This window comes from Diabrotica virgifera, chromosome 2 (assembly GCF_917563875.1).
Source record: "Diabrotica virgifera virgifera chromosome 2, PGI_DIABVI_V3a".
NCBI classification, from domain to species: domain Eukaryota; kingdom Metazoa; phylum Arthropoda; class Insecta; order Coleoptera; family Chrysomelidae; genus Diabrotica; species Diabrotica virgifera.
Window position 1 is genome coordinate 256303774 of NC_065444.1, and position 27145 is coordinate 256330918.

The 27145-nt window shown below is 31.2% G+C and overlaps 2 protein-coding genes across 3 annotated transcripts in view; one reads left to right on the plus strand and one right to left on the minus strand.

Moving 5' to 3' along the window:
- LOC114341868 (octopamine receptor beta-2R) overlaps positions 1 to 27145 on the plus strand; it is a 743861-nt gene that overhangs the window by 704040 nt on the left and 12676 nt on the right. Inside the window, exons 1-2 of one of the 2 annotated variants that reach the window (XM_050643151.1) lie at positions 4048 to 4442; positions 26078 to 26925. In XM_050643151.1, the coding sequence (XP_050499108.1) occupies positions 26085 to 26925 (841 nt within the window). In that variant the 5' untranslated portion in view covers positions 4048 to 4442; positions 26078 to 26084. Of the gene's footprint in view, positions 1 to 4047; positions 4443 to 26077; positions 26926 to 27145 lie in introns of those variants that run through there. The other variant, XM_050643150.1, reaches the window with a different exon arrangement.
- Positions 1 to 27145, minus strand: part of LOC126879849 (chaoptin-like) — a 331796-nt gene that overhangs the window by 91562 nt on the left and 213089 nt on the right. The window lies entirely within an intron of this gene.

Genomic DNA, 27145 nt, shown 5'->3' on the forward strand with positions numbered 1-27145 from the left:
AACTTACACTCACAGGTGCAGAGAGCATGGTAAAAATCCAAAACGATCTCTCAAGACCCTTCCATTGAAAAAATGGACTTAGACAGGGTGATGGACTGTCATGTCTCTTATTTTAAATGGCATTAGAAAAAATAATTCGAGAGTCCCAGATTACTACGACTGGTACTATCTTTAACAAATCAGTACAAATTGTCGGATACGCAGATGACATAGACATCATAGGTAGGTCCACAGAATCTCTGACTGAAACATTTCGGTCGTTAAGAGCATCTGCACAGAGAATGGTACTAAATATAAATGTTCAAAAGACCAAATATATGTGTTGCTCTAGGTCAAGCAACTCGACACCTACAAGAATAAAAATTGAAGACCTAGAACTGGAAGGTGTCGGCACTTTCATATACTTAGGCTCGCTGCTAACTAAAGATAACAATGTCAGTGAAAAAATTAAAAGAAGAATAGTGCTAGCCAGTAAGTGTTACTATGGCTTAAGAAGACAGATGGCCTCAAAAATGCCTAGAAAAATTAAATTGACTGTATACAAAACACTAATAAGACCAGTGCTAACATATGGCTGAGAAACTTGGTCACTTACACAGAATGACCAAGAAATGCTCAAACTTTTTGAGCGAAAAATACTAAGACGAATATATTGAGGCATAAAAGAACAAGGTTTGTGCCGCAGGCGTTACAACTTTGAGTTGTATAGTAGTTTTGGAGAACCTGACGTTGTAAAATTCATTAAGGTAGCACGCCGTAGATGGATAGGTCATGTAATCAGACGAGAGAAAGATGCCATAGTCAGATAAGTTTTTGGCCGAAGAGGGCCGATAGGATAACGAACAAGAGGAAGACCGAGACTTAGGTACCAAGACAACCAGCGTTACCACATTTAGTAGATTTCTACTTTTTTGGTAGATTTTTGACATTTTTGTAAGAATTCTAGTAGGCAATATTTTTTAGTAGATTTTTGGTAGATTTCAACATTTTGTTATGAATAAAATGAAATTTGCTTTTTTTAGTATTTCTTACATTTTTAAATTAATTTTAAAGCTTTCGCTTTCTTGTTCCAAAAAAGCTGACAACGTCGCTTTTCTTTCATCGTCATGAGCACGTGCATAGCCACCTTTACTTAACAAGCCATGAAGTTGAAACTTGGCAACATCTATTGGTAGACCGATTAATTCTGACAGTTCTCATTTGTTTTTAAATAATTTTCACTGTATTTACAGAGAAACTGAAATATTTTACAATATTTCGTGCTCCAAATTATAAAGAACATTAAAAGGTATGTTATTAAGGTGATACAGTAGCGATCAACAGGTAGCAAAAACGCGTTCCAAGATTGCGGCTGTAATTTTGAATATTTTTTCGAGATATTTGGCACACATATTCGTAATATAATAAAGAATGGCGGTACAGAGCCAATTTGAAAAATATATTAATATGTGGAAATTACTCTTTAATTAAATTCAATATTAAAAAAACGAGCCTGTACCGCCATTAAGAAGAACAAAAAAATACACTTTCTTCAAATAAACTTTTTTATCCGATGCCTAGATTTTGTGTCATTTTGGAACTACTAAAATTTTTTATTTCATTAGTAGTTCCAAAATGACACAAAATCTAGGCATCGGATAAAAAAGTTTATTTGAAGAAATTGTATTTTTTTGTTCTTCTTAATGGCGGTACAGGCTCTTTTTTTAATATTGTAGTTAATTACAGAGTAATTTCCACATATTAATATATTTTTCAAATTGGGCTCTGTACCACCATTCTTTATTATATTACGAATACGTGTGCCAAATATCTCGAAAAAATATTCAAAATTACAGCCGCAATCTTGGAACGCGTTTTCGCTACCTGTTGATCGCTACTGTTTCCTCTTAAGATGATTTTAGTTCAATATAATATATTTTTATATAAACTTGCGTGCATATATAAATCCGTCCACTTAAAAATTTTGTCATTTTTAATGTCTTAATATTTCCTAAACCTGTTGGCAGATTTAAGTGATTTTTTTAATATGTTATAGCCTAATTCTTTAACAATACCGCTGTTGTAATATTATTGTTGCTAACCAGTTAAATTTTTATGGTGTACAGGGCATTTATATACTGAAATTAAAACTCAACTATAGACTCCGATTTTCTTAACATTCTGTTTTTTTGATTAATTCGCTTATGTTTAACAACTAGATTTGTTCTTTATCAATTCAGGGTGTTTCTAAATAAGTGCAACAAACTTTAAGGGGAAAGGAACCAAATGCAAAATTTTAACGCCTGTATTTTAAATGTAATCATTCTTTTCGAATTCTGAGAAAACTAATAAGTATTTTTGAAAAATTTAAAGGCAGAATAAAAGATTACTTTATTACTGAGGGCCGAAAGTGCCTTAGAATGAATAAAAAGTTTTTTTTAATGACATATTTGAAACTAAAAATCCCACTAAATTTTCTTAGTTTTTCACCCCTGTAACTTATTAAAATAAACATAAAAATTTTCAGGGACTTTATGCCCTCGGTTCTAACGTAATCTTTCACTCTGCGTTTAAATTTTCGAAAAATACTTATTAGTTTTCTTAGGATTCGAAAAAAATGAATCTTGTTTATATTCTTGTTATTTGTTTTTTGTATAATAAACGTTACTTACAAGGAATTACTTTTAATATTATTTTGTACAAACTTCTAATTAATAATATTTTCTTGTTCGACTCAAAAAATACTATACATTTTACCAGAATTTGTACTTTAAAATCGTAGTTTCGAAAGCGGTAGTCCGAAAGTCAGACTACCGACGTCATCAATTGCGACGCTGCCTTTTTCTCTTCATGGCTTGTAAAGTAAAGGTGGCTATGACAAATGTGAAACAGGACAGGAAACAACCCCTAATAAAGTGGTGTATGATTATTATATCTCTTGAAATTCGCTTGAATCACTCATTTTTAAATATAGTTTTATATTCTGTAGAGTAGATATATGTACGTATTATGTATTAAACACTTGTGTTGGGTTAAATTGATGAACAATTTGGCATAATGAAAATTAATTCCTAAGTGGAATTTACTTACATTTACAATTTAAGAATGTTTTAATTAGAATATTAGAATTTTAGACATCCTGAAGTGGAATTTACTTAGGTACATTTGTAATTTACAATTAAAGATTTTTTAAAATTTAAAAATAAAAATTTCATATGACAAATGACAGATGACAGATGACTTTTACATGATGGCCGCTTTCGATTTTTAATCGATAGTTATCAATATTGAATAATTATTACCAAATCGGTAAAGTTTTGATTTGTTTTATATGAATATAATTACAAAATACTACTGAATTTCACTTTTTGACATCAATTTAATTAATAATAACGTACATTTTGTACAATATTTTTAATAATTAACAAAAAAATTTTAACTTCACTCAAATAAATAATTGATTACTGCCATCAAATTCACATTAATTTCTAACTAATACATGTAGCTGTTGTTTTTATTATAAAAAAATCATAAATTATTTATACAAATATGTTAATAAAGGTTTTAGTATATTTTAGTTTTTTATTTAGTAGATTTTAGTTTTTGATTTAGTAGATTTTAGTAGATTTTGGCCAAACATGCAGTAGTTCGTAAATAAAATGTGGCAACGCTGAAGACAACCTAGAAAATGATTTTAAATCTATTGTAATTAGAGCATGGAGAAGAGTTGCCAGAGACAAGGGCGAATGGTGGATTGTTCTGAAGAAGGCTTTGGCTCATAAAGAGCTGTAACGCCACTGATGATGATGATGATGATGACTTATATTTTCCTGCTATATTAATAGTTTCCAAATCTTTACTGACGTTTTAGATATATGTTCTGCAAAACGTTGAATTAAAAGACAAAACACTTTCTAAATGTAGTTACTTATCATATAAATTATTATATATTAGCAATTTATTAGTTTATGCCCCGTTGCTAGTAATTTTTATTGTTTTATTATTGTGTAAACGAAATCTGTAAACACAGAGTACAGGTTGTCGAAGCTATCTACAATACAGTGTAAACTAAGCGCTACCAGATATACCATGCTAGTTTTACACAAAACAAATTCAAATTTTACAATATAAGTTGTTCTAGTGTTAATGTAACATAGTGTAATGGAAATTTCAATATAATCATTGTGTCATTTCCGTCGATTTTTAGTTAAAATATGTGCCCTAATGGATAAAAGCTCTCTATTTGTAAGTGACGTTATTTGTTGAATCAATTCATCAATTATCGTGGCTGGACTGTCACCTTTTGATGGATTTTGATGGAACATGAAGCTTGGAAGAACTTCACTGGTAGTTACAGATATACTTACATGAATACAAACAGCTAGAAAAACGTTTTTAAATATGTATTTTTTTATTTGAGTGACCAATATGTTCTTATAGTCCAAGCAAATTAGCTGAAAGTGGTAAGTAGGGCTGTAATAAACAAAATAAAAACAGATATTAAACAGTTAAGAAGTTCCGAAAGTGATTTGAAAGGAGTCCAAAGGGAATTAAAAAAGCTTTTTTTTATTTCCGGCAAAATTTGACCTCGTATCTCTCAAAAAATTGTAAAACGAAAGTTGTAAATAATCTAAAAATCTACTTTTTTTTTGTATGTTGTTGTTTTATAATGAACTATTTTAAATGGGAAATAAGCCACAATTTTACCAAAAAAATGAATTTATTAACGTTTCGATGCCCAAGTCGGGTGTCGTTGTCAAAATACAAAATAATACTAAATAGACAAAAATGTTGTTGGCAGGTGGCAGGTGGCAGGTGGTAAATAGGGAGAAGTGTATTTTTGAAGTGTGTAAAATAATTATTTTACACACTTCAAAAATACTTGTAAAATAATTATTTTACACACTTCTATTTCAGTCTTTACATTTTTAAAAATGTTGTTGCTTAGTAAAAAATTCTGCTAATAATTTATTTAATCTGACTCATTTATATCGGCAATTCAGGCATGTATTATACATTTTAAAGTAGAAGACTTTAAAATGATATTGCCAATATTAATGAGTTGCGTTTCCTGGGACGACTTTACTAAAAGATAATTCATTCGATTACATGAAATCAACCCCAATAAAGTCTTCCCAGGAAACGCAACTCATCAATATTGGCAACATCATTTTAAAATCTTCTACTTTAAAATGTATAATACATGCCTGAATTGCCGATATAAATGAGTCAGATTAAATAAATTATTAGAAGAATTATTTACTAAGCAACAACATTTTTGTTTATTTAGTATTATTTTGTATTTTGACAACGACACCCGACTTGGGCGTCGAAACGTTAATACATTAATTTTTTGGTAAAATTGTGGCTTATTTCCCATTCAAAATAGTTCATTATAAAAATGCCACAAGGAAGTAGCTTCAGAACAACATGATGTTGTTTTGTTGTATAATATAACATTTTCCGCATAACCTCGTAATTACCAAGGAAAATGCAGAAAGTCGCCTTTCTTTTATGTTATCGTTTTTTATTTTTATTTCGGTAAAAGTTGTTCTATGATTTTAATAAAACTTTATGACAATATTATACGTTTATGTGTCCGTTTATGTACACTTCCCGCAATATAAAACTGGTACACTTTTTTTCCCAATGTAAAACTGTGTTCAAACTGGACACAATGGTTCGTGAATCACTTCGTTGTTGCCATTGCAGATAACTGCATTAAATCTAAATAAAAAAATAACGTTCAAAAATGTATAAAGTTTTTAGATAGGTATTACTTTTATTATTAACAACAAAAAACCATATCTAATAAATTTAATAACCAGAGAGAGGGTTGAGTTAATGTCTAAAATGTTTGAAGGATCTTTAAACAACTCAATACTTTGTGCTACACTTTACGAGAAACCAATCACACCTCTCGATTTGAAATTAAACTTATTAGTCATGTCTAGATTTTTATTATCTACCATTATTTTTGAATTGAAATATTTTCATAAATAGTAGGGGAGTGCAATTAGAATGAAAACATACATTGTTTCGGAAAAATTCAAACAAGCTTATATTTTTCTAAAACTTCTTTTGTTAGTTTATATACTTGTTAACGTAAAAAGTTCTCCTCGCAGATTTGTCCGCTAATTGTTTATTAATTGTTTAAACAATAACAATTTTTTTGTATAAAAATAATTTTAAAAATATCGTTAAATTCATCATTTTACTTTGATCGAATATGTTTCTATTTTGTTTTTGATTACGATGAATCCGAATATGGCATTGTAATTTGAAAATTCTTATACAGAAGCTTTTATACAGTATGTCTGCGTAGCTAGGAACCACATGGAAAACTTTTTTTGTTATAAATTTTACGAAAAAAAAGTTATTCTTCATAAAATGCTCTGGATAGTCAAAAATCTAAAAATCAACCATCAGATATACAATTTTATCAATTTTATACGACTTATGTCAAAAATATCAATTTCGTTAGAGAGTAAAGTACATACCTTTATATTCCAGAATATCAAAAAATGATATAATGAAAAATTGTTTAAAATTAAAAACTATGTTAAAATATACAATTACATCATTCTAATCGAAAATTTTTTTTTTATAATTTTTTATCATTTTATTACAATTATGATAACTGTTTTATTACCACTATTACGAGAAAAAGTTATTCTTCATAGAATTCTCTCCCTGGTCTAAAATCTAAGATACAATCATCAGATATCAAACTTTTTTAATTTTATACGAGGTATGTAAAAAATATGAATTTTTCTTAAGAGATAAGTGCCTTTATTATTCACAACATTTTAATTAGAAGGATGTAATTGAACCCTAAAACAAATTTTTTAATTCCAAACAACTTTTCTTAATAACAATTTTCGATATTGTGAAATGTAACAGTACTTTACTCTTGAGTGAAATTCATATTTTTTGATATACCTCGTATAAAATTAATTAAATTTGATATTTGATGATTGCATCTTGGATTATATACGATGCAGAGTATTTTATACAGAATAACTTTTTTTCGTAAAACTGATAATAAAAAAGTTATCAATAGGTTCCATTTTACACAGACATACTGTATAAGAGCTAAACATTTTTTTGCTGAACATTTATTATTATTTTGTATTATATTTTTGTTATCTTTCTTAATTTTCTCAAAAAGAAATAGTTTATTTCATCTCTAAAGAAAAATAATTCGGTGCATTTTAAAGATTACATCCTAAGCTTTAAAAAAGCACTTATAAAACTGTAATAGATCTGCTCAAACTTGAGTAATGCGGTCTTAAATGTGGTGGTAATTCTATAAAACTACGAAGATTTCAAAAATTACATTTTTTGAGACGTCATATCATTTGAATTAAATTTTTGAGATTTTTTTTGAATGAAACGTCATTTAGTAAGATGCTGGAAGGTAAGTTGTGCAAAATAGAGAGTTTTATAAGAAAAATTGTATTAGTTACACATTTTTAAATAATTTTTAAACAAAATTCATGTAAGGCTCACTTTCCGCCCACACCGTACTTATGCCCATACATTTTATTTCTTTTTATTATAACCATAAGATAGCTTAATTATTGTTCTTTTATATTCAATTTGTAAAATTTCATATGATTCATTAGTTATTACATTAAAATAACTCAATCGTGCACCTCGGCGTACGCTAGTTTGCAGTGCGCCAATGTTTGTGAGAAGGGTGACTTTAGCGTTATAAATAAAAAATTATGGAAGATACAGATTTAATTTTAGAAAATTCTTTATATAAGTTTTTTTTGTAAAATTTTCTGAATTTTTCAATGGTCAAGTCAGTTTTTTTCTAAAATTTATATTTTCGGAGTTATTTAAAAAACATCTATTTTCGTAGTTCATTTGTTTAATAAAAAATTAAGCACCCACTTCTCGAGTAGAACTTTTTGATGTGTTGTTTATTAAACATTTCTTAATGAAATTACAAAAAGTTTTATCTTGTTTGATTTTTTCCGAAGTGAAAATCTATATGCATTCTCCTATAGGGAACTATCACACTTTTTCTATTACATAATAATGTTCAGTTTTGTTTTAAAATAAGATTTCCAAAATCTCACGCCTCAAAAACTCATAATAACTTAGAAGTACAAATTTAAAACCTTCTGTGTATTTAAACCATTTCCAACGACTCAAAAACCGCACAAACACTTGTGACGTCACATCATTATATTTTATATTGACATTTGTCGTATGTCATTATAATAATATATTCGCTCCGTGCGTGACCCACGATACACGAAACTATGCCAGCGCCCGTAGCGGCGAAATATGACAACTTTGGCGAATAATGATTGAATACTATTTTTTTTTCAATAAATATTTCGTTTACCTTATTATTGCCGTTTTGATTTTTATAATTTTTATTTATATTTTCACATTCACTTTCTTTCCTCCCCGATTGGGTTGTATATTCATATCGTCATCTTTTTCCATTTTGTGTTACACACACACACACACACCACAAAATTAATAGTTCAATAGACCCAGCTAATGTTAAAATGTGATACTAATAATTCACACTGCCTAATTGATTTCGATGTACAGTTAATTAATGTACAGTTAATTAACCGACAACTAAACTATAACGAAAAAGTGAAGAAAAACCCTTAAAAATAATATTTTCTTCAGAGAACTTCCAAATATCCGCTTTTTAATTTGACGTTTATTTGACACGCGAACTTTTTGTTTGTATAATAAATTTTATCAAAAATGGTAAATAAATATTATACTAACGTCAAATATGTCATATGTGTATCATATGTTTAACGTCAAATTGTGTTCGCCAAAAATTTCAGGCGACTACGCTAAGTGTCACGTCAGTCATGCACGGAGTAGGGCTTCCAATCCCGCAGCCTGAGTTCAATCTCGGTATTTGCGGGACTACGAATTTTCAATCCCGCGGGATCTCGGTATTTGCGGGATCCCACATATTGAAAATGGTCATTGTATTTATATAAGGCAAATAAAACATTAAATTAATCAACTAACTCCACATTAATTTAAGCATTACTATTAGTATGAGATCAAAACTCTTTTTTCTTCGCAAAAAACAGTAACAAACTAACAAATACTGAAAAAACAAAAAATCTATTTCCTCAAGAAATACACCAACAAAATTTTAAAAGTCAACCAAAAAACCCATTTTCAACTGAAAATTAATATAGTTTACTAATTTAGTTGCTATATTACTTAGCTATAAGTTACTATCTATTATTTAGCTAAAGCTTTCAATTGAAAATGTTTGCGCAAAGGAAACACAACATATTGGATGGTATGAATAAAAACGGAGTATAAACTCCGAGTACGTTCTCATGAGTATGAGCATAAAGTATAAGTTTATACTACATTTATTTCATATGAATAAAAATATGTTGATGTGATGAGTTTCTACTCACCGTACATAAGAGTAGATACTACCGCGTGGAGTATGTACTCCAAAATTTGGAGTATAAACTACATTCCTATTTTTATTCATACTAGCCAATATCTAAATCTAAACTATCATCTGCCAAACTCCTGCATATTTTAGACACAATTAAGCCAGCAGCAGAAAATGCCCTTTCGGCTTCCATACGTCGAAGGTATTCCTTTTCAGGCTTTATATGTAAGTGTAAGATATTTTCCCATTGACTCCCCAGATTCGTAGAGAGTCATATCTATTTTAATAATGGACTCAAGTGTATTTGCTCGAGATGGCGACGGGAAAAGTAAATACATTACATGCTGACGATATAGTTAACTCTAACTCCTGTTGCAATCTAAGATCAAGATCGGAACACCATGATGGAAGCTCTACATTGTTTCTCACGTGTTTCTTACTTGATCAGAATATTCGTCATCATTGCTCTCAGATGAATTTAAAAGGCTGAAGTTCTTTTCCGTTATAAAATCATTAATTTCTTTTCGAAGTAAACTTTTCGGTGGGAGATGAAAAGTTTAATCGTCACACGACGCGACGTTTGGTAACTGCGAAGCTTTTGGAGATAAATCAGTAGAGCCGTCACATTTCTACGTCGTTGTAAAATACGACGCAAAGACAAAGCTAATTCTGAAGCTAACCTTGAATAATTTTTATCCAGTTTTTTGATAATTTTGAGCGTAGCTACAGCAGTAATGTACGCTTTTTTCAGTCCCGCAAATCCCGCGGATCCCGCGCCTGTAATCCCGCATCACGCGGGATTGGAAAATGACGCGGGATCCCGCAATACCGAGATCTCGGTAATATTGCGGGATTGGAAGCCCTAGCACGGAGTGAATACCAGTTTATATAAAACACTCAAATATTAGTCAGAAATAGCAACTATCAAAATATTTATAAATCTGAATGTCAGATGAATGTCAAACCTAATGAACTAACGGCGATGAGTTCAAATACTACGTATAATGATATGACATCACTACCAATGAGGGCGCGTCTTACGCTGCCTGCTATAATTTGAATTGTCTCCCGATTTTAATCGTCTTTAGAGGCCAACGAAAGGCAAAAAAACTTTTTTCTTTGATATACAGGGTGATTGATTAGTGGGGTAAAGCTCAGTAGATCGCTACAGTAATAGATAGCAATAAAAGTTAATAACAAAAATTGTAGCCAACTTTAAGCTTCACATTTTAAAATTAATTAGAATGTTATAGGGTGTTCGATAACATCGTGGCAGACCAAACTTATGTTTTTTTTTTAATGGAACACCCTATATTTTATCTTATATTCGAAATCTTCTTACCTTCCTGATTACAAAAATATAAAGGTCTGTTATATTATACAGGGTATTAACAAAGTTATAGCCAATTTTCTATGAAAATCGTAACAAGTTCAGCTCCCTGTATAAATAAAAATAAGCACAACATGAATGGTTTATTGATTTCATATTTTTTATTTATGGTCAAAATTTTTAAAAATTATTGACATTGCTAATTTTCTTTATATCGAATACAGGGTGAGTCCAAACGCAAGTACATTATTTTCTCAGTAATTTTAAATGGAACACCCTATATTTTATATCACTATTGAAAAGTAACATTATCGTACTTTAGTTTATATACAACATTCCCTCTGTCTAAATTTATTAGTTTTCGAGATGTTTTCATTTTTCAATGGACCAGTAGCGTGGCCACCCAGATCGCCAAAATTTAATAAACTGGACTGATTTTTTTGGGGTTACGTTAAGAATGAAGGTTATAAAATGTCTCCAACAACAAGGGATGAGATAAAAATAGAATACAAAGTGTATTTTGAAGTGTTAATTTACAAATGCTTCGTAGTGTAAGTAACTCATTCACTCAACTCATTTTGAACAACTTATGTAATTATAGTATATTATGCAACGAGCATTTAATGATGAACATTATGAAGCGAGTGTGAGGGTTACGAAACGAGCCGCCTAGCGGGGAGTTTCGTATAGAGTACGGGCTTCATAATGATAACTAAATGCAAGTTGTATACACAATTTTTTCTATCATCATTTACAACCAAAAATGTATTTAAATTTATTAATTTTGTAACGCAAATAAATTAAGTATTTTGTCAGTTTGACAGTTCATTTACATATTGAGAACTGTCAAAGCGGATGTATTTGACTCGCCATTGGTCACAGCGCGTGTGCCACCTTTATCGCGAATGCCAAATCGCGATCCTATTGGTTAAAAATCTGTATCTTAATGAAAATCTGTATCATAATGAAGTTCATTATGATACAGCTAGTGACATCATAATTGATATATTATAGTATGAGAATAGAAAAAATATATAAAATATTTTACTAAAAGTAACTTTTAATTTTTTCAAAAAGGTTGTATTTTGTGTTCATGTTTTTTTTGTAAAATTTTTTACTGATAAATTATTTTTCGTTTTTTATTTGTTACATTGTTACATTTACATACAAAAGTAGTTTTTAATTGTTTCGAAAATGTTGTATGTTGTGGTTGTGTTTTTTTTTTTTTGGAAAATTTATTCCTAATAAATTATTTTTCTTTCTTTATTTGCTACATTGTTACATTGATTACCGGATTGATAATCAGTAATCTTAAATTATTAGTTTCAAAAAATTCAGTCATGGCTTACTTAAAATTTGAAAAGATTTAGACCCCTAATTAATAATTTGCTCTGAAAAATTAAAATATCTCGAAAACTAATAAATCTAGACATAGGGAAAATTATACAAAAATTAAAGTACGGCAACGGCACTTTTCGATAGTGACATAAAATACAGGGTGTTCCGTTTAAAATTGCTGAGAAAATAATGTAATTGCGTTTTGACTCACCCTGTATACGATATACAGAAAATTAGCAATATCAACCATTCTTAAAAATTTTCATAATCGACAAAAAAATGGCACCAATAAACCATTGCCATTGTGCTTATTTTTATTTATACAGGAAGCTGAACTTGTTACGATTTTCATAGAAAATTGGTTACAACTTTGTAAATACCCTGTATAACATAACAGACTTTTATATTTTTGTGATGGGGAACGTAAGAAGATTTCGAATATAAGATAAAATATAGGGTGTTCCATTTAAAAAAACATAAGTTTGGTCTGCCACGATGTTATCGAACATTCTAATTAATTTTAAAATGTGAAGCTCAAAGTTGGCTACAATTTTTGTTATTAACTTTTATTGTTATCTATTACCATAGCGGATCTATTGATCTTTACCCCACTAATCAATCACCCTGTATGTTTTAAATTGTGCTATGTTGTGATTTATAAAAAAATTTCGAATTTAAAATTTTATGCAAGTTCTCCCTATTATAATAAAATACGAATCAATGTAGGGTACTTAATTGAGATGATGGAAAATTACAAAAAATAGGAGAATTGTTTAGGATGCATGTTTAAACAAATGTGACTGACTGATGCTAGATATTCTTTTAGTTTTTAGTACCTATACTAAAAACTTGCGATCTGTCCTTGCACAGCCCTGCTATTATCTGGTTAGATACACGGTTCTTAGACATTAATAATAACCGTGTTATTAGTAATGTTTTAATGAGTTATTATTAATATCTTAGACTAGTAAAGTCTAATAACCGTGGGTTAGATATAATATTTTGGTTGAACTGACAACGTTGCCCTAGAAATTAAAATGGCACATATGACAAGATCAACTTACACAACTTGAAAAACACGATTTTCTGTTATAAGAGTTGTACCAGTTTTTTATGACGCGAAGTGTACCATAACCTTTTTGAAAATCCATCTACTTATAATATTATGTGTGTTTGAGAGCGGCTGAGTTTTTTTCGATCCAGTGTATAGTTTAATATCTAAACAGCTTGCTCGTCTTGTGATCAAAATGCAATTCAGCTTGTTGAGCACGAAAGATCTTATCAATACGAGAAATGCAATAAGCTAGCCTGTCAGGGTACTCAATATTTCGAATCGTTTCACGACTGCATACAGTGCAGACAACTGTAAACACCTAATTAGAACTGTCAAGAAAATGCAGCGCTCTTTCCTCTTTTCTCTTCGTTTTAGAGCTATCTTTGACAACCAAATATTTTAGAAAATTCAATTTTGTGCAATAAAATCCAAAAGCGTTTCATTTTATTTTGCTCTGTTGTCAATTAGCTAACTGGATTTTGTTGCCAGATTTTGTTTGGCTTTTATATAGCTAAATATACGGGTGGCTGTGGAATACAGTATATTCGGCCGACAGAGTTTTTGTTAATTAATGGCATAGAGAGATTAGAGAGAGCTCTTGTTAGTGGATTTTTGAACATGATGCCTCTTAGTGCTTAGTCGAAGAGATACAGGGAGTTATGTTTAAAAAAAAAAAACTTAAAATTTCAGTGTATTAATGTAATAAAATATATACGAGATCAATTTAACTATTAGTCTAGAGTCTAGAGCGCATCTGTAAAAATATGAGTACATTTGGATGTTAAGAGTTGGCTCATATTTTATTGCAGAAATTACTTGGAAACTACTCATATAATAATAATTGAGCTATCGTCCTACTCAAAAAGATCCGGAACATTGTTTAAATAATCAAAATGTCAAAAAATGAAGAAAGAAACTCGATTTTTTTCTTCGTTTTTTTATTATAACTTTAAAAGTATTCATTTCCGAGAAAAGTTGCACTACCATAAAAGTTGCGTAATAGTATGGTATAACTAGACCCAAACCCAGACATCCAAAGTGAAAGTTATCCTCCAACACCAAATTGTTCTATATGGTCCATATAATGTTCGGAAAAAAGTCACACCATTTTGAGCGTCGGGTTTGGGGGGGTGAGGGGGGAGAAATCCGTAAATTCGTAGTTTTTTAGGTTTTTCGTCAATATTTCTAAAACTATGCGGTTTAGGATGATCAACCTCTTATACAAAAATATTCTACATTAAATTTCAAATAAAAAAGATTCTATGCATAATCCTTCTAGAATGAACGGTTCCAAAGTTACGGTGGTAGTATAATATATGATCCAAAAAAAGGCCTAACCCAAACATCCAAAGTAAAAGTTTTCCTCCAACACCAAATTGTTCTATATGGTCAACATATTGTTCAGTAAAAAGTTACACCATTTTGAGGGTCCGGTTTGGGGGGGAGATGGGGGAGAAGTCGGTAAATTAGTAGTTTTTTTAGGTTTTTGTTAATATTTCTAAAATTATGCTTTAGCGTAAACAATGTTCTATACAAAAATGTTCTACATAAAATTTAAAACAAAAAAGGTTGTAAAAATATGATTGTTATAAAATCAACGGTTCCAGAGTTAAGAAGGGTGAAAAGTGGAGGTTTTCGATACTTTTTGTAGGTTTTGGGCAATTTATAATATTATTACTGATGAAAGAAATTTTCTTTAACAGGATTGTGTTATGTAAATAAAATTTGCTATTTCAGTGGCCGATGGTATGTTAGTTATAAGCCCATGAAGAAACGTCAACCTCACCACCCAAAATCATCATCAATTGCCCAAAAAATATAAAAAGTATCGAAAACCTCCACTTTTCACCCTCCGTAATTCTGGAACCGTTGATTTTATAACAATTATGTATAGGACCTTTTTTGTTTTAAATTTTAATGTAGAACATTATTTACGCTAAAGCATAGTTTTAGAAATATTGACGAAAAACGTAAAAAAAATACTAATTTACCGACTTCTTCCACATCTCCCCCCCCCCCCAAACCGGACGCTCAAAATGGTATAACTTTTTACTGAACAATATGTGGACCATATAGAGTTGGTGTTGGAGGAAAACTTTTACTTTTAATGTCTGGGTTAGGCCTTTTTTTGGACCAATTATACTATAGTACCTCCGTAACTTTGGAGCCATTAATTTTAGAAGGATTATGCATAGGGTCTTTTTTATTTCAAATTTAATATAGAACATTTTTGTATTGAAGATTGTTCATGCTAAACTGCATAGTTTTAGAAATATTGACGAAAAACGTAAAAAACTACGAATATACCGATTTCTTCCCCCTCTCCCCCCCCCCCAAACACGACGCCTAAAATGGTGTGACTTTTTTCTGAACATTATGTGGACCATATAGAACAATTTGGTGTTGGATGATAACTTTCACTTCGGATGTCTGGGTTATGCCATCTTTGGGATCAATTATTGTATCATACTATAAATAAATTTTTCCTACAAGATAGGATTGGTTAAAAATTTTAAAAATTTATTGCAAAATAGAAATAGTTTCTAGAAACTCATAAAAAATAAGTATTCGCATTTTACTTTTTTCAACCTTTTGTGGTACACTTGGACCTTCATATTTCACCCTCAAAAACTTTATTATAATAATATAATAAAACAATACTATGATTAAGATCGGTTCAATAGATTTTGTAAAATAATTTTTGCATTCCGGCTTTCGCAAAAAAATGCAATTTTTCAAAACTTTTCAGGACTGAAAATAAAGCAGACAGCAAGTTGAATTTTTTTTACATATAGAAGAACCCTGTACGTTTCATTTGCAATTTTCAAAATTAAAATCGGTTAAAGAGCATGGAGTCAGGAATTTTTTTAAATAACATTAATTTTGCTTATAAACAAATAAAATATCTTTTAAACTACGCAATCAAATTAAATTTAAAAAAAAGCTCATAGGGAAGGTCTTTAAAAACGCTTCTTTTAAAAAAGTTAGGTTATGTTCGGTAGTTTCCGAGATAGAGACTTTCAAAGTTGGGCGCCATTTACAACAAAAGTATAAACAATAGGTGAATTTCTCTTGCGCCAAAATGTTTGTCATTTGAAGCTCTTTCTATGTACAAACTTTCATATTGTCCGAAAAGCACAAACACCTTAAAAAATTAATAAACCTATTCCGGATCAGTAAAAAATATTAATTATTAAGCTAAGAAAAAAAATTAAATCGAACTTTCAAAATGGAAAAATAAAAAAAATTGCATTATCTTCGGTTTTAAATTTACGTTCAAGATGCAGTAGAAATAAACAAATCAAGACACGTTAAATGCTACTAGGGGCACTCCCGAATCATAATTTACAATATATATACATTGTAAATTCAAAATCATGATTTCCAAAGTTTATACATTGTAAATTATGATTCTTCTTCTCAATATATGATATGAGGGAGGGTAAAGGATTTCTTTATTTGAAAGGATTACATTGAGTTGTCCCCGCTTAGGATTTTGTCCTCTTCAGGGTATGTGTTGAATTTTGTTAGCAGGCATCAAAAGCAAACAGTCCAAAAAATGTTGGGGAAAGGTGTTGTGTGGCCTGTGTATTGCTGGACGATGTTGGTCCAGCTGACTATCAGAGATCAGAGAAGAAACTTTGATGGAATGTGGTGTTCTTTCCATTGACATGTGTGTGTACTATGCATGCTTTGCCCTCGACCAAGCTCCCTAGAAACCATTGTACACTGGACAGGCAAGCATGCAGTCTCCGTCGGCGGTCAGAAGGTGGCTTTAAGCAGACCACGCACCGAATCGGCATAGAACGAACGGTTCGGCTAAGAGCAATCGGCAGATTTTGCTATGCATGTAAATAAATGAGCCACCGCGCACCGCTTGAGAACGTTCGACTGTTGAGCGGTGCGCGGTGGGTCATTTATTTACATGCATAGCAAAATCTGCCGATTGCTCTTAGCCGAGCCGATCGCTCTATGCCAATTCGGTGCGTGTGAACCTTTAGACGTTTCGTGGACAGTGAGCGTTCGAGTAGTTCGAGTAGGTCGAGTGGTGGAGTGGAGCAGTGAGTAGTTCGAGTGGTAAATTATGATTCGGGAGTGCCCCTAGTACCCCCATCCTAGTGCACCCATCTGCTTGCCGGATGAAACATTTTTTTTTTTATTAAATTTCATACATAGACAAATATTTATAGCATGGGTTGTCTATCAAAATCGTATCATACCTATCTTTAAGGGGGGGCGTAGGGGTTGAAATCAATATCTCAAGCGCATTTATTTTAAAGCATGGTAGAAATATTTTATTTTCAAATTAAATAGGCATATTCAGTACAATTCATAGATTATTCAAAAAAAAATCAAGGAAAATATTGAAAAATAAGCCAACGGTGGCAAATTTTTGAAAACACCTCAAAATATAATGAATTTTGCATCAGTACTCATCATTGGATCATGGTAAACAAAAAATTAAAAACGATTTTATTAGTTTATTTATGAGTTTCTCGAAGTAACACTATTGAGCTTTTTAGTTTTATTGAATTTTGAATTGTTGATATCACTTAGAAGTCAAAACAACGAATTTTTTTGCAAAAAAGGTTGAAAATCAACATATATATTATTGTTAAAAAAAAGAAGCATAAAATCAAAATATCTCGACAGCGTTACCTCAAGGTGTATCTAAACAAAATATATACGAAATTCCAGGTGGGTTGGTCAAGTAGTTTTTGAGTTACAATGTCTACAGCCTTTGAAAAAAGCAGTTTCGAGAAAATCGCGTTTAACGTATTGTCAACTTTTGTTTTTAATTTCTTTTTGTCTGCCAAATCGTAAAGTAATGCAAGCCGGCATATGTTTTTGAATCACTGAGTAATTTACAGCAGAAAATGAGAACAGCTGTTGACCGTTTCTTACCACGCTCAAGCGCGCTGGCGCGAACTTGATGCAAAACAAGTCGAAGCTAGGGAGGTAGGGAGATAGTATTGAATATCCCTACCTTCAACTCGCTTGTTGAACAACGGTCAACAGCTGTTCTCATTTTCTTTTGTGAATTACTACGCGATTCAAAATATATTCCGGTGTGCATCATTTTACCATTCGACAGACAAAAAAAATGCTGCTTTTTTCAAAGGGTGTAGACATTGTAACTCAAAAACTACTTGACCGACCTACCAGGAATTTTGTATATGTTCTCTTTAGACATACCTTGAGGTAATGCTTTCGAGATTTTTTTGTTTAATGCTTATTGTTTGTTAAACAGTAATAAATATATTGATTTTCAGACTTTTTTGCAAAAAGAAAATTCGTTGTTTTGACTTCTGAGTGATATCAAAAAGTCAGGAGTCGATAAAACTAAAAAAAGTCGGCAGCGTTACATCGAAAAACTCAAGACTAATAAAATCTTTTTAAATTTTTTGTTTCCCATGATCCAATGATGATTTCTGATGTCCACCGCAAAATTAATTATATTTTGAGGTGTCTTCAAAAATTTGCCACTGTTGGCTTATTTTTCAATATTTTTCCTTGAACTTTTTCTTAAATAATCTGTGAATTGTACTGCATATGCCTATTGAATTTAAAAAAAAATAATTCTACCATACTTTAAAAAAATGTGCTTGAAATATTGATTTCAACCCCTACAACCCGCCCTTAGGATAGCTATGACACAATTTTGATAGACAACCCATGCTAGAAATATTAGTCTATGTATGAAATTTAATAAAAAAAATGTTTCATCCTGCAAGAAGATGGGTACATAATCGACCTATATTCGGATTTTAGACTATAGTAGCATTTAACGTGTCTTGGTTTGTTTATTTATAATGCATCTTGATTGTAAATTTAGTTTAGTGAAGCGATTTTTATTATTTTTTTTAAACTGATGTAAGTTCAAGCCAAAATCACAAATAACGTATTGATAAATTTTAATTTTTAGCACATTTCGATATAAATAAATAAATTAGTTTATTGAAAATAGACAAGGGGAAAACGGCGGGTTCGTTGGGAAAAATATTTTCATGAGATTTTTTTGCATAATTACATTCGTGAGACATCCCAGAATAAGGTTCAAGAAGTCGCCCACTTCAAAAGTGGGTCAACAATTTTTTTTTTAAATCGCAAAAATCAATATTTTTGGCCTGGACAATTTTTTTATAGCTTTTTTGGACCATTCTGGATAAAAAGGTCTCTTATAATTTTTCTCTAAAATTGATCGTTTTTGAGTTATAAGCAATTTATAATTAAAAAAAAAACGAAAAATGGCGATTTTCAAGGTTTAATAACTCGGTTAAAAGTTATTATTATGAAAATCAGAAAGTGACTAAATCAAATTTTAATGCCCCCCCCCCCCCTACAAGATCCCGAAGAAATTTTTGTCATTATTTTATTACTTAGCTGTTATTTTTAAGTAATAATATTGAGCGCCATGAACGTGGTAGACCGCCGTTAAATGTGAGTGCCAGTAAGATGCACAATTGGACTGCCGGAGTAGCATCTCTCTCGCACTCAGCATTTACGGCCGGCTACCACATGCATGGCACTTTATATTATTACTTAAAAATAACAGCTTAGTAATAAAATAATGACAAAAATTTTTTCGGGATCTCGTAGGGGGTGCATTAAACTTTGATTTAGTCACTTTCTGACTTTCATAATAATAACTTTTAACCGAGTTATTAAGCCTTGAATATCGCCATTTTTCGTTTTTTTCAATTTTAAATTGCTTATAACTCGAAAACGATCAACTTTAGAGAAAAATTATAAGAGACCTTTTTTATCCAGAATGGTCCAAAAAAGCTACAAAAAAAATTGTCCAGGCCAAAAATATTGATTTTTGCAATTTGGTTAAAAAAAATTGTTAAAAAAAATTTGGCCCACTTTTCACGTGGGCGACTTCTTGAACCTTATTCTGGGATGTCTTACGAATGTAATTTTTGCAAAAAAATCTCATGGGAATATTTTCCCAACGAACCCGCCGTTTTCGTCTTGTCTAAAAATAAAAACACATGCTCTGTCCTCTGAAATATTACTTTTTTTAGAAAAATCTTTCTTTGTTCATATATTTTCACTTAGAGAATAAAAGTTTATTATTTCTAAACATATGCAATTGTTTAAATATTTTGTTAAACATATTAAAAAACGGAAATTAAATTACAATTTTTTTTCGTTTATAAATGAAATTAATGATTAAATGATGTAAAAAATGTGAATAAAATTACAGCTATATTTATTATTATTATTACTTATTGTAGTACAAAAAATCAAATTGTGTAAATCAAACATTTTAAATATTCTAAATAGAATATATAATTTTTCATTACAATACTAAAATATTTACAATTAAGTAGTAACTGTAGCTATTACAATGTATTTAAAAAGTCACTACAAGTCTAAACTTACTTTTGTCTATGTTCTCACAACAATAAAAACTAAAACATCAATTTAACAATTATTAACAACAACAAAACATTTGTTTGTCCACATCTGCAATATTCGATAATTTTTGACAGGTCGTTGGAATGCCCAATCAGAGCAAACGTATCTGCTGTCCTGCGCGTAGCACCAAAATTAATGTTTATTTAAAAAAATTCCTTACGCCATTCTAATTAACCGATTTTAATTTTGCAAATTGCAAATGAAAAGTACAGTGTTCTTTTATATGTAAAAAAATTCAACTTACTGTCTGCTTTATTTTCAATCTTGCAAAGATTTAAAAAATTTAATTTTTTACGAAAGCTGGATTGTAAAAATTATTTTGCAAAATATATTGAACCAATTTTAATGAAATTTACAGTATTGTTTTATTATATTATAAAGTTTTTGTGGGTGAAACATGATAGTCCTAACTGTAGCACAATAAGTTGAAAAATGTAACATGAGATTACTTGTTTTTTATGTTTTTTTCGCAATTATTGCTATTTTGCAACCAGGGTGACAATTTTTTTAAATTTTAGCCAATCCTATCTTGTAGGAAATTTAATTACGTAACTTTTATGACAGTGCAACTTTTCTCCAAAATGAGTACTTTTAAAGTTATAATAAAAAAAAACAAAGAAAACAAAGTTGATTATTTAAACAATGTTCCGAACCTTTTTGATTGGGATGATATGATATCTAAAAACTACTTAAGAGATTCTTAGTAGAATTCCAGCAGTTCTTATTCTATAGTGTTAATATAATATTAATCTATATTAACTTATTAATTTAATATTGCACCAAAAAACTGCTAACATTCCTTATTTTTGTTCAGTGGCGTGCGGACAATCCTGGTTCTTCGCCTGGATACAAATTCTTAGAAAATTTATATAGACTGATCTTTCTGGTTTTTGTCCTTAATTGATAGGCCAGTCGATAGTACTCAGTTTTTGCTACCACATGGCGAGGAAAGCCAAAATTCATAAAAAAATGACATTCCTTGTTTTTCCCCTGTACTCTTCATATGAGTTATTTCCAAGCAATTTCTGCAAAAAAAATATGAGTCGCCTCTCAACATCCATCTCAAAAGAAATGCGCCCTGGACTATAAAAATTAATAAAGCAAGAGTTATGTTGGTTTTATGAATGCTGCATTAAAACAATGATTTTACATAATTTTAAGTAATATATTTTCGGCTTAAAAAGTTGATTAATTTATTTATATTTGTACAGTAGGTTTTATTCTATTACTTTCCAAATTGAAATGAAAAATGTCAGGGAGAGGAAGTAAAAAGGAAATATACACACGTATTGGTTCGCAAACATGAAAAAGCAGCAAAAGGAGTATGTATCAATACTAATAAAAAAAAATTGAAAAATCGCATACAAAATTAACAGCAAATAAATGAATATTCAATCACGAATTAATTCCTTAATTTGTAATCTCATTTTAATCTTAACTTCCTAATTTTTTATAGTTTCAGTATGTAAAATTGTAGTAGATATCGATAATATAGTTTAATTACGGGTTTATTCAACTTTTTGCAGAACTGAATCAATTGCTTTTGTTGCAATAACTTCCTATACTCTGTTTTTAAACCAGGAGGAGCAAACATAAAAGACAAATTCACACCCAATAATGTCACTAAAAAAATCACCAAATACATCTTCTTTTTTGGTTGATCATATCGGCCTTCGACGGTAATCCATAAATACTATATTATACGAATACATCGCTAAAGAATTCTAAAAACAATTCTTTTTTATATAAAAGCATACTTACTAAAAATCTAAAAAATATAGTAATAACGCAGAATATACAAAAAAATCGTCGATATAACTTAATTAAGCTATGAACTGCGATTAATGTCAAAAGTTCATAAATTTCATTAGTGCAGTGGCGGCTCGTATAACTTTAGGAAGGTAGTGCCAGAATCCGGGCAGCTGCCTAAATTTTTTGTGGCGGTTTTACGATATGGTCAAAAAGGATATAAAATATAATTAAAAAAAAATAGGCGCAGACATTTTTATCTTATATCTATATATTTACTATTTTTGGGATGCCAAAAAATTTACCAAAATTTATCAAAACAGTTCCGTAAATTAAGTAATTAGCAATAAAATAAATTCAACTTACCACCAGTATTTACTGCTGATGTACTTTTTTTTTGTTTTTTTCATCACTAGGTGGGGAATCTGCAAACAGACGTCGGAGGTAAACATTTCCAACAGTGCTGGGTTCCTGAGCTGAAACCTCATCAGTGTCACGTCGACCAGTTTGGCCCTAAATCGGACCTCCCTGCCCTCCGTAACTCCGATGTGGCCGGGACCAGCTAAACCCCACCCCTCTCATACTAGGGCATCAGGGTGGAATCGCCCGTTAGGGCATGACTTCTCCCCGATGTCCTTCTTTTGCCCGATTCTCAGTCGCTCGTCATCACACATCAGCTTCCGTCTCTCACACTCATCCGACCACCACGTCCTTTAATCCTATGCTGTCAATGTTTCATTCTTCCTACCACTGCTGATGTACTTGAAGTTTGTTGTTACGATATGGTCTCTAGAGCCGATTTAGAAAATTATAAAAATAACACTATTCTATTATTTACACACACGCACAAAGTTATTTAATATCACTTTTAAAGTTTACGATATGTGAAGTCCATCCTTCTTTCTTTTTTGGAGGCAAGGTTTTCAATGACTTTATTATTAAAATTGTCAATGCCATTTACAAAATGTCTTTCTGTAGACAGCATACCTAAAGCACTTAGTCGTTCTTCCTTCATGGTATTTCTGAGGAATGTCTTAATTCGTTTTAGCATTGAAAAACAACGTTCTGCTTCAGATGTTGACATGGGAATGGTTATTAATATACTTAAAAGTTTAACGGTTTCTTCAAATGTACATTTTAAACCTTCATCATTTAATAAAACAGATAACGGAACAGCCCCAGAGGTAGTACTTAATTCGTCTCGCTGATACAATACTTGTAATTCAGTTTTAAGTCGAGTTTTGTTTAAAAATAAAAATTGTGTGCATGTTTCATTAAGAAATGATTCGGGGAACTTATCCTTATAAGCAGAAACCTTCTCTGACATAAATAAATGAGAAGCAACTAAATGTCCGGAGAAGGTAAACCTTGTTTTTATTTGCAACAAAACTGCATCGCATATCTCTAAGGCTTCCCGTTTTCTGCTGGGCCTGTCCTCTTCAATTCGTGCCTTTTTTTTATTGGTTCATCATTATCGGTTTGTCTCTGTGACGTGTTTATTTCTTCTTGAATACTATCCATAATGACGTCCATTTGCTCCCTTATACCTTGAATTGCTGCTGCAAAATTCTCCAAATCTTTTTTCACTTTGACAGAATCAGTGCATACTTTTTGCAATTGATGAAAAATAATTTCTACGTGAGGCATAATTTTATTAAAAATAAATAGCCAAAATACAAAATCTTTATCCTGGAGCTTTAATTTGTAACCATTTGCTTGATTAATGGAAGACAAATCACGTGAAGTACTTTGTATAATGTCCATAACTGCAATGAGGTCTTTTCTATTTTCATGAACAGTATGAACACTTCGTGATTGAAAATTCCAACGTGTTTGGGAAGATTTTGGCAACCTGCGATTAACCACCACATCCAAAATTTTTGTTCTTTAAGGGGACGTTGAAAAGAATGAGCACAAACCAGATAAATTAGAAAAAAATATCCTAGCCTGCTTATTGATGGAACATGCACTTGTCATAATTAAATTCATTTGGTGTGCATAGCAGTGAACGTAATTTGCAAGAGGATATGTCTCCTTAATAATTTTTTGCACACCATTTAAGCCACCACTCATAACAGATGCGCCATCATAACTTTGAGTGATTAATTTGTTTGGAGTGTGTTTTAACAATGGATTTAAAACATTTAAAATACATTCAGCGATTGACTTAGCATCATGTCCGCCCGGCACGTAAAATCTCCAAAATCTCTCAACTGGTCGTCCTTTACACAAATATCGAAAGACTATAACTAATTGAAATTCACCAGCAACGTCTGTGGTTTCATCGGCAATCACTGCAACATAAGGAGAATTTTCAATTTCTTTCTTAATTTCCTCGTGGTAAACATCTAACATGCACTCCAGTAGTTCATTTTGTGTTGTTTTTGATGTACCTTTAAAAGATTTGGAACTTTGAATGTGAACCTTTAAGTCGTTATCTAATTCAGCGCTAAAATTGACCAGCTCCTTAAATATGCCTCTGTTGTCTGAATTTTTCGTTTCGTCGTGACCTCTTAGAGCTAACTCAAAAGCTCCACAAAACCTTATACAATTTATGATTTGATTCAAGACATATCGATTCTTATCTACCTGTTCATTATGTTTAATTAGAGTATCACGATAAGCTGAATTTAATTGGGTTTTTATATTTAACTTACCAAGCATTGAAAAGCTAAAAACTTTATTCATGTGCACTTTAGATTTTTCATGGGATTTCAATTTCTCCCATATATGTACAAGATCATCGGTGCCTTTGTTTGACCAAGTCTCGTCACCTCCAAACAAAACGCATACAAAACAGAAGAGTTTATTAGTTTGTTCGCAACCACACAACCAGCTATTTTTATCATAAATAATTTTATTAAACTTACGACAGCGAAGTTTTTGTCCATTTCCACTTTGTTTTTCAATTTTTAAATCGGGTAAAGGCCGACCGAGTTCTTTAATTTGTAGTTTTTTTTCTAACGAAAAACCACCAAAAGAGTTTTTTAATATACTAATTTGATTCATTGTCAATAAATAAATTAAACGTAGAAAATAATCAAAATATTATTTTTATACCTACGACACCCACGATCACAACGCACTAACTAATAATTGCAAATTAAAAAATATAGTAGAGTATAAACACAAATATACAATACAGTCGTAGACAATAAACACAATAGCGTCAAGCGAACGCGTAAAGAAACTAGAAATATGTAGATCTAAAACATTGTATCTTAAGATCCACTAACTTCCTTTTCGAGATTTCGAGCCTGGCACGGAGACTCCAATTTAAACGTATGTTAAAATTGCAATACCGCTCTCTCTCTCTGTCACTTACACAGGATGCTCATACAATCTTTCTCTTTTCTCACGAGCCACTATGCCGTTCGGCACTGGGATTTTTATGATTTTCATCCTTTATCCGGTCAGCTGTGGGTGGCCAGAGTCGGTAGATTTGCATTGCGCTACACAGTTGCCAGATTTGATATAATTTATAAAAATAAAGAGAAATATTCACAAAAAAAATAAACAGGCATTAAAATGTTTTTAAGATAAAAAATATGTTTCTGCATAGTTAGCAAGGTAGTGCCATGGCTCTATGGCACTACCTCACGGGCCGCCACTGCATTAGTGTCAAAATTTCATAACAGTTGGACCAATTACAAACAAGCATTACGGTGCGGTAAATTTGAATTTACTCCTCCTAGTTTACAAACCGGGTATAGTTTGGTATATCATAAAACTAAATTAGCAATTATCAAAATATTTATAGCAGGATTTAATTTGTGTATTTCTTTTACAGGATAAAAATGAGCAGCAACTTCACTACAAGCATTCCGTCAAACATCACAGATGTATCCAACGACACCTTGTATAATTTTAACTCTAATATCACCAATGAAGATAGTGATGTAGTTTATGAAAACGTCGTCGAAATATGCGTTTCCTTCCTATTAGTCTGCTGTCTTTTAGCTATGTGTGTAAATACTTTAGTCATCGTTAGTGTCTATTGGATCAGAAATCCCATGACCCCAAATCTGAAGATCAGCTTGAGTCTAGCCGTGGCTGACGCTTTGAGTTCCAGCATGACTGGTGTTCTTTTGCTTATGGAGAAAAGTTTTGCATATTTAGGAGTGCTTCCTTGTATCGTTGAGCTTGTACGTTTAAGCGGAATTGTCATCACTGTATTGCATCTTCTAGCTTTAAGCTTTAACCATTATATTGGCATAATGAAACCTCTTCATTACAATGTGATTGTCACCAAGAGAAAGGTTACCGTTGTAATAGCTTTCCTTTGGATATGTCCTGTCATCTTGCTAGTCGCTCTCTCAACTCTAGAAAACAACGGTAAACTTTTAAAAAGTATACACGACAACACCTGTAACATCCAAATCTTTTCTACGTTTGCTGTAAGGTTAAGCTACAGCGTTTTATACTTTTTCCCCATATTACTAATGGTTACCTGCTACACGCACATCTTAATCACAGTGCGAAATCAGCAAAATAAATGGAAAGCAGTATCTAGATCTGGAAGTTCAAAGTCAAGAGGTCGAAGTATTCAACCCAATAATACCAGTCAAAAGGCCATAAGAGAACAAGCAAGGCTGCAAGGAAACATCAAAGCTGTATACACCACGCTATTTATATTAGGTAAGTACTAAGTAAAACAGGCTTTTAAAAGAGTATGAGATACATTGATCAAAAGACAACTGCATTTGGTATTTATAAATCTTAAAAAAGCTTACCTCGACAAGAACTGTGAAGATGTATAAGAGGTAAATGGGTTCCTGAGAAGATCAGGCTTATGTTAGATTGACCTAAAGTTTTCCTGTGATGTTTGGTTTCCATTAAGCCTCTTCTCTGACTCCCT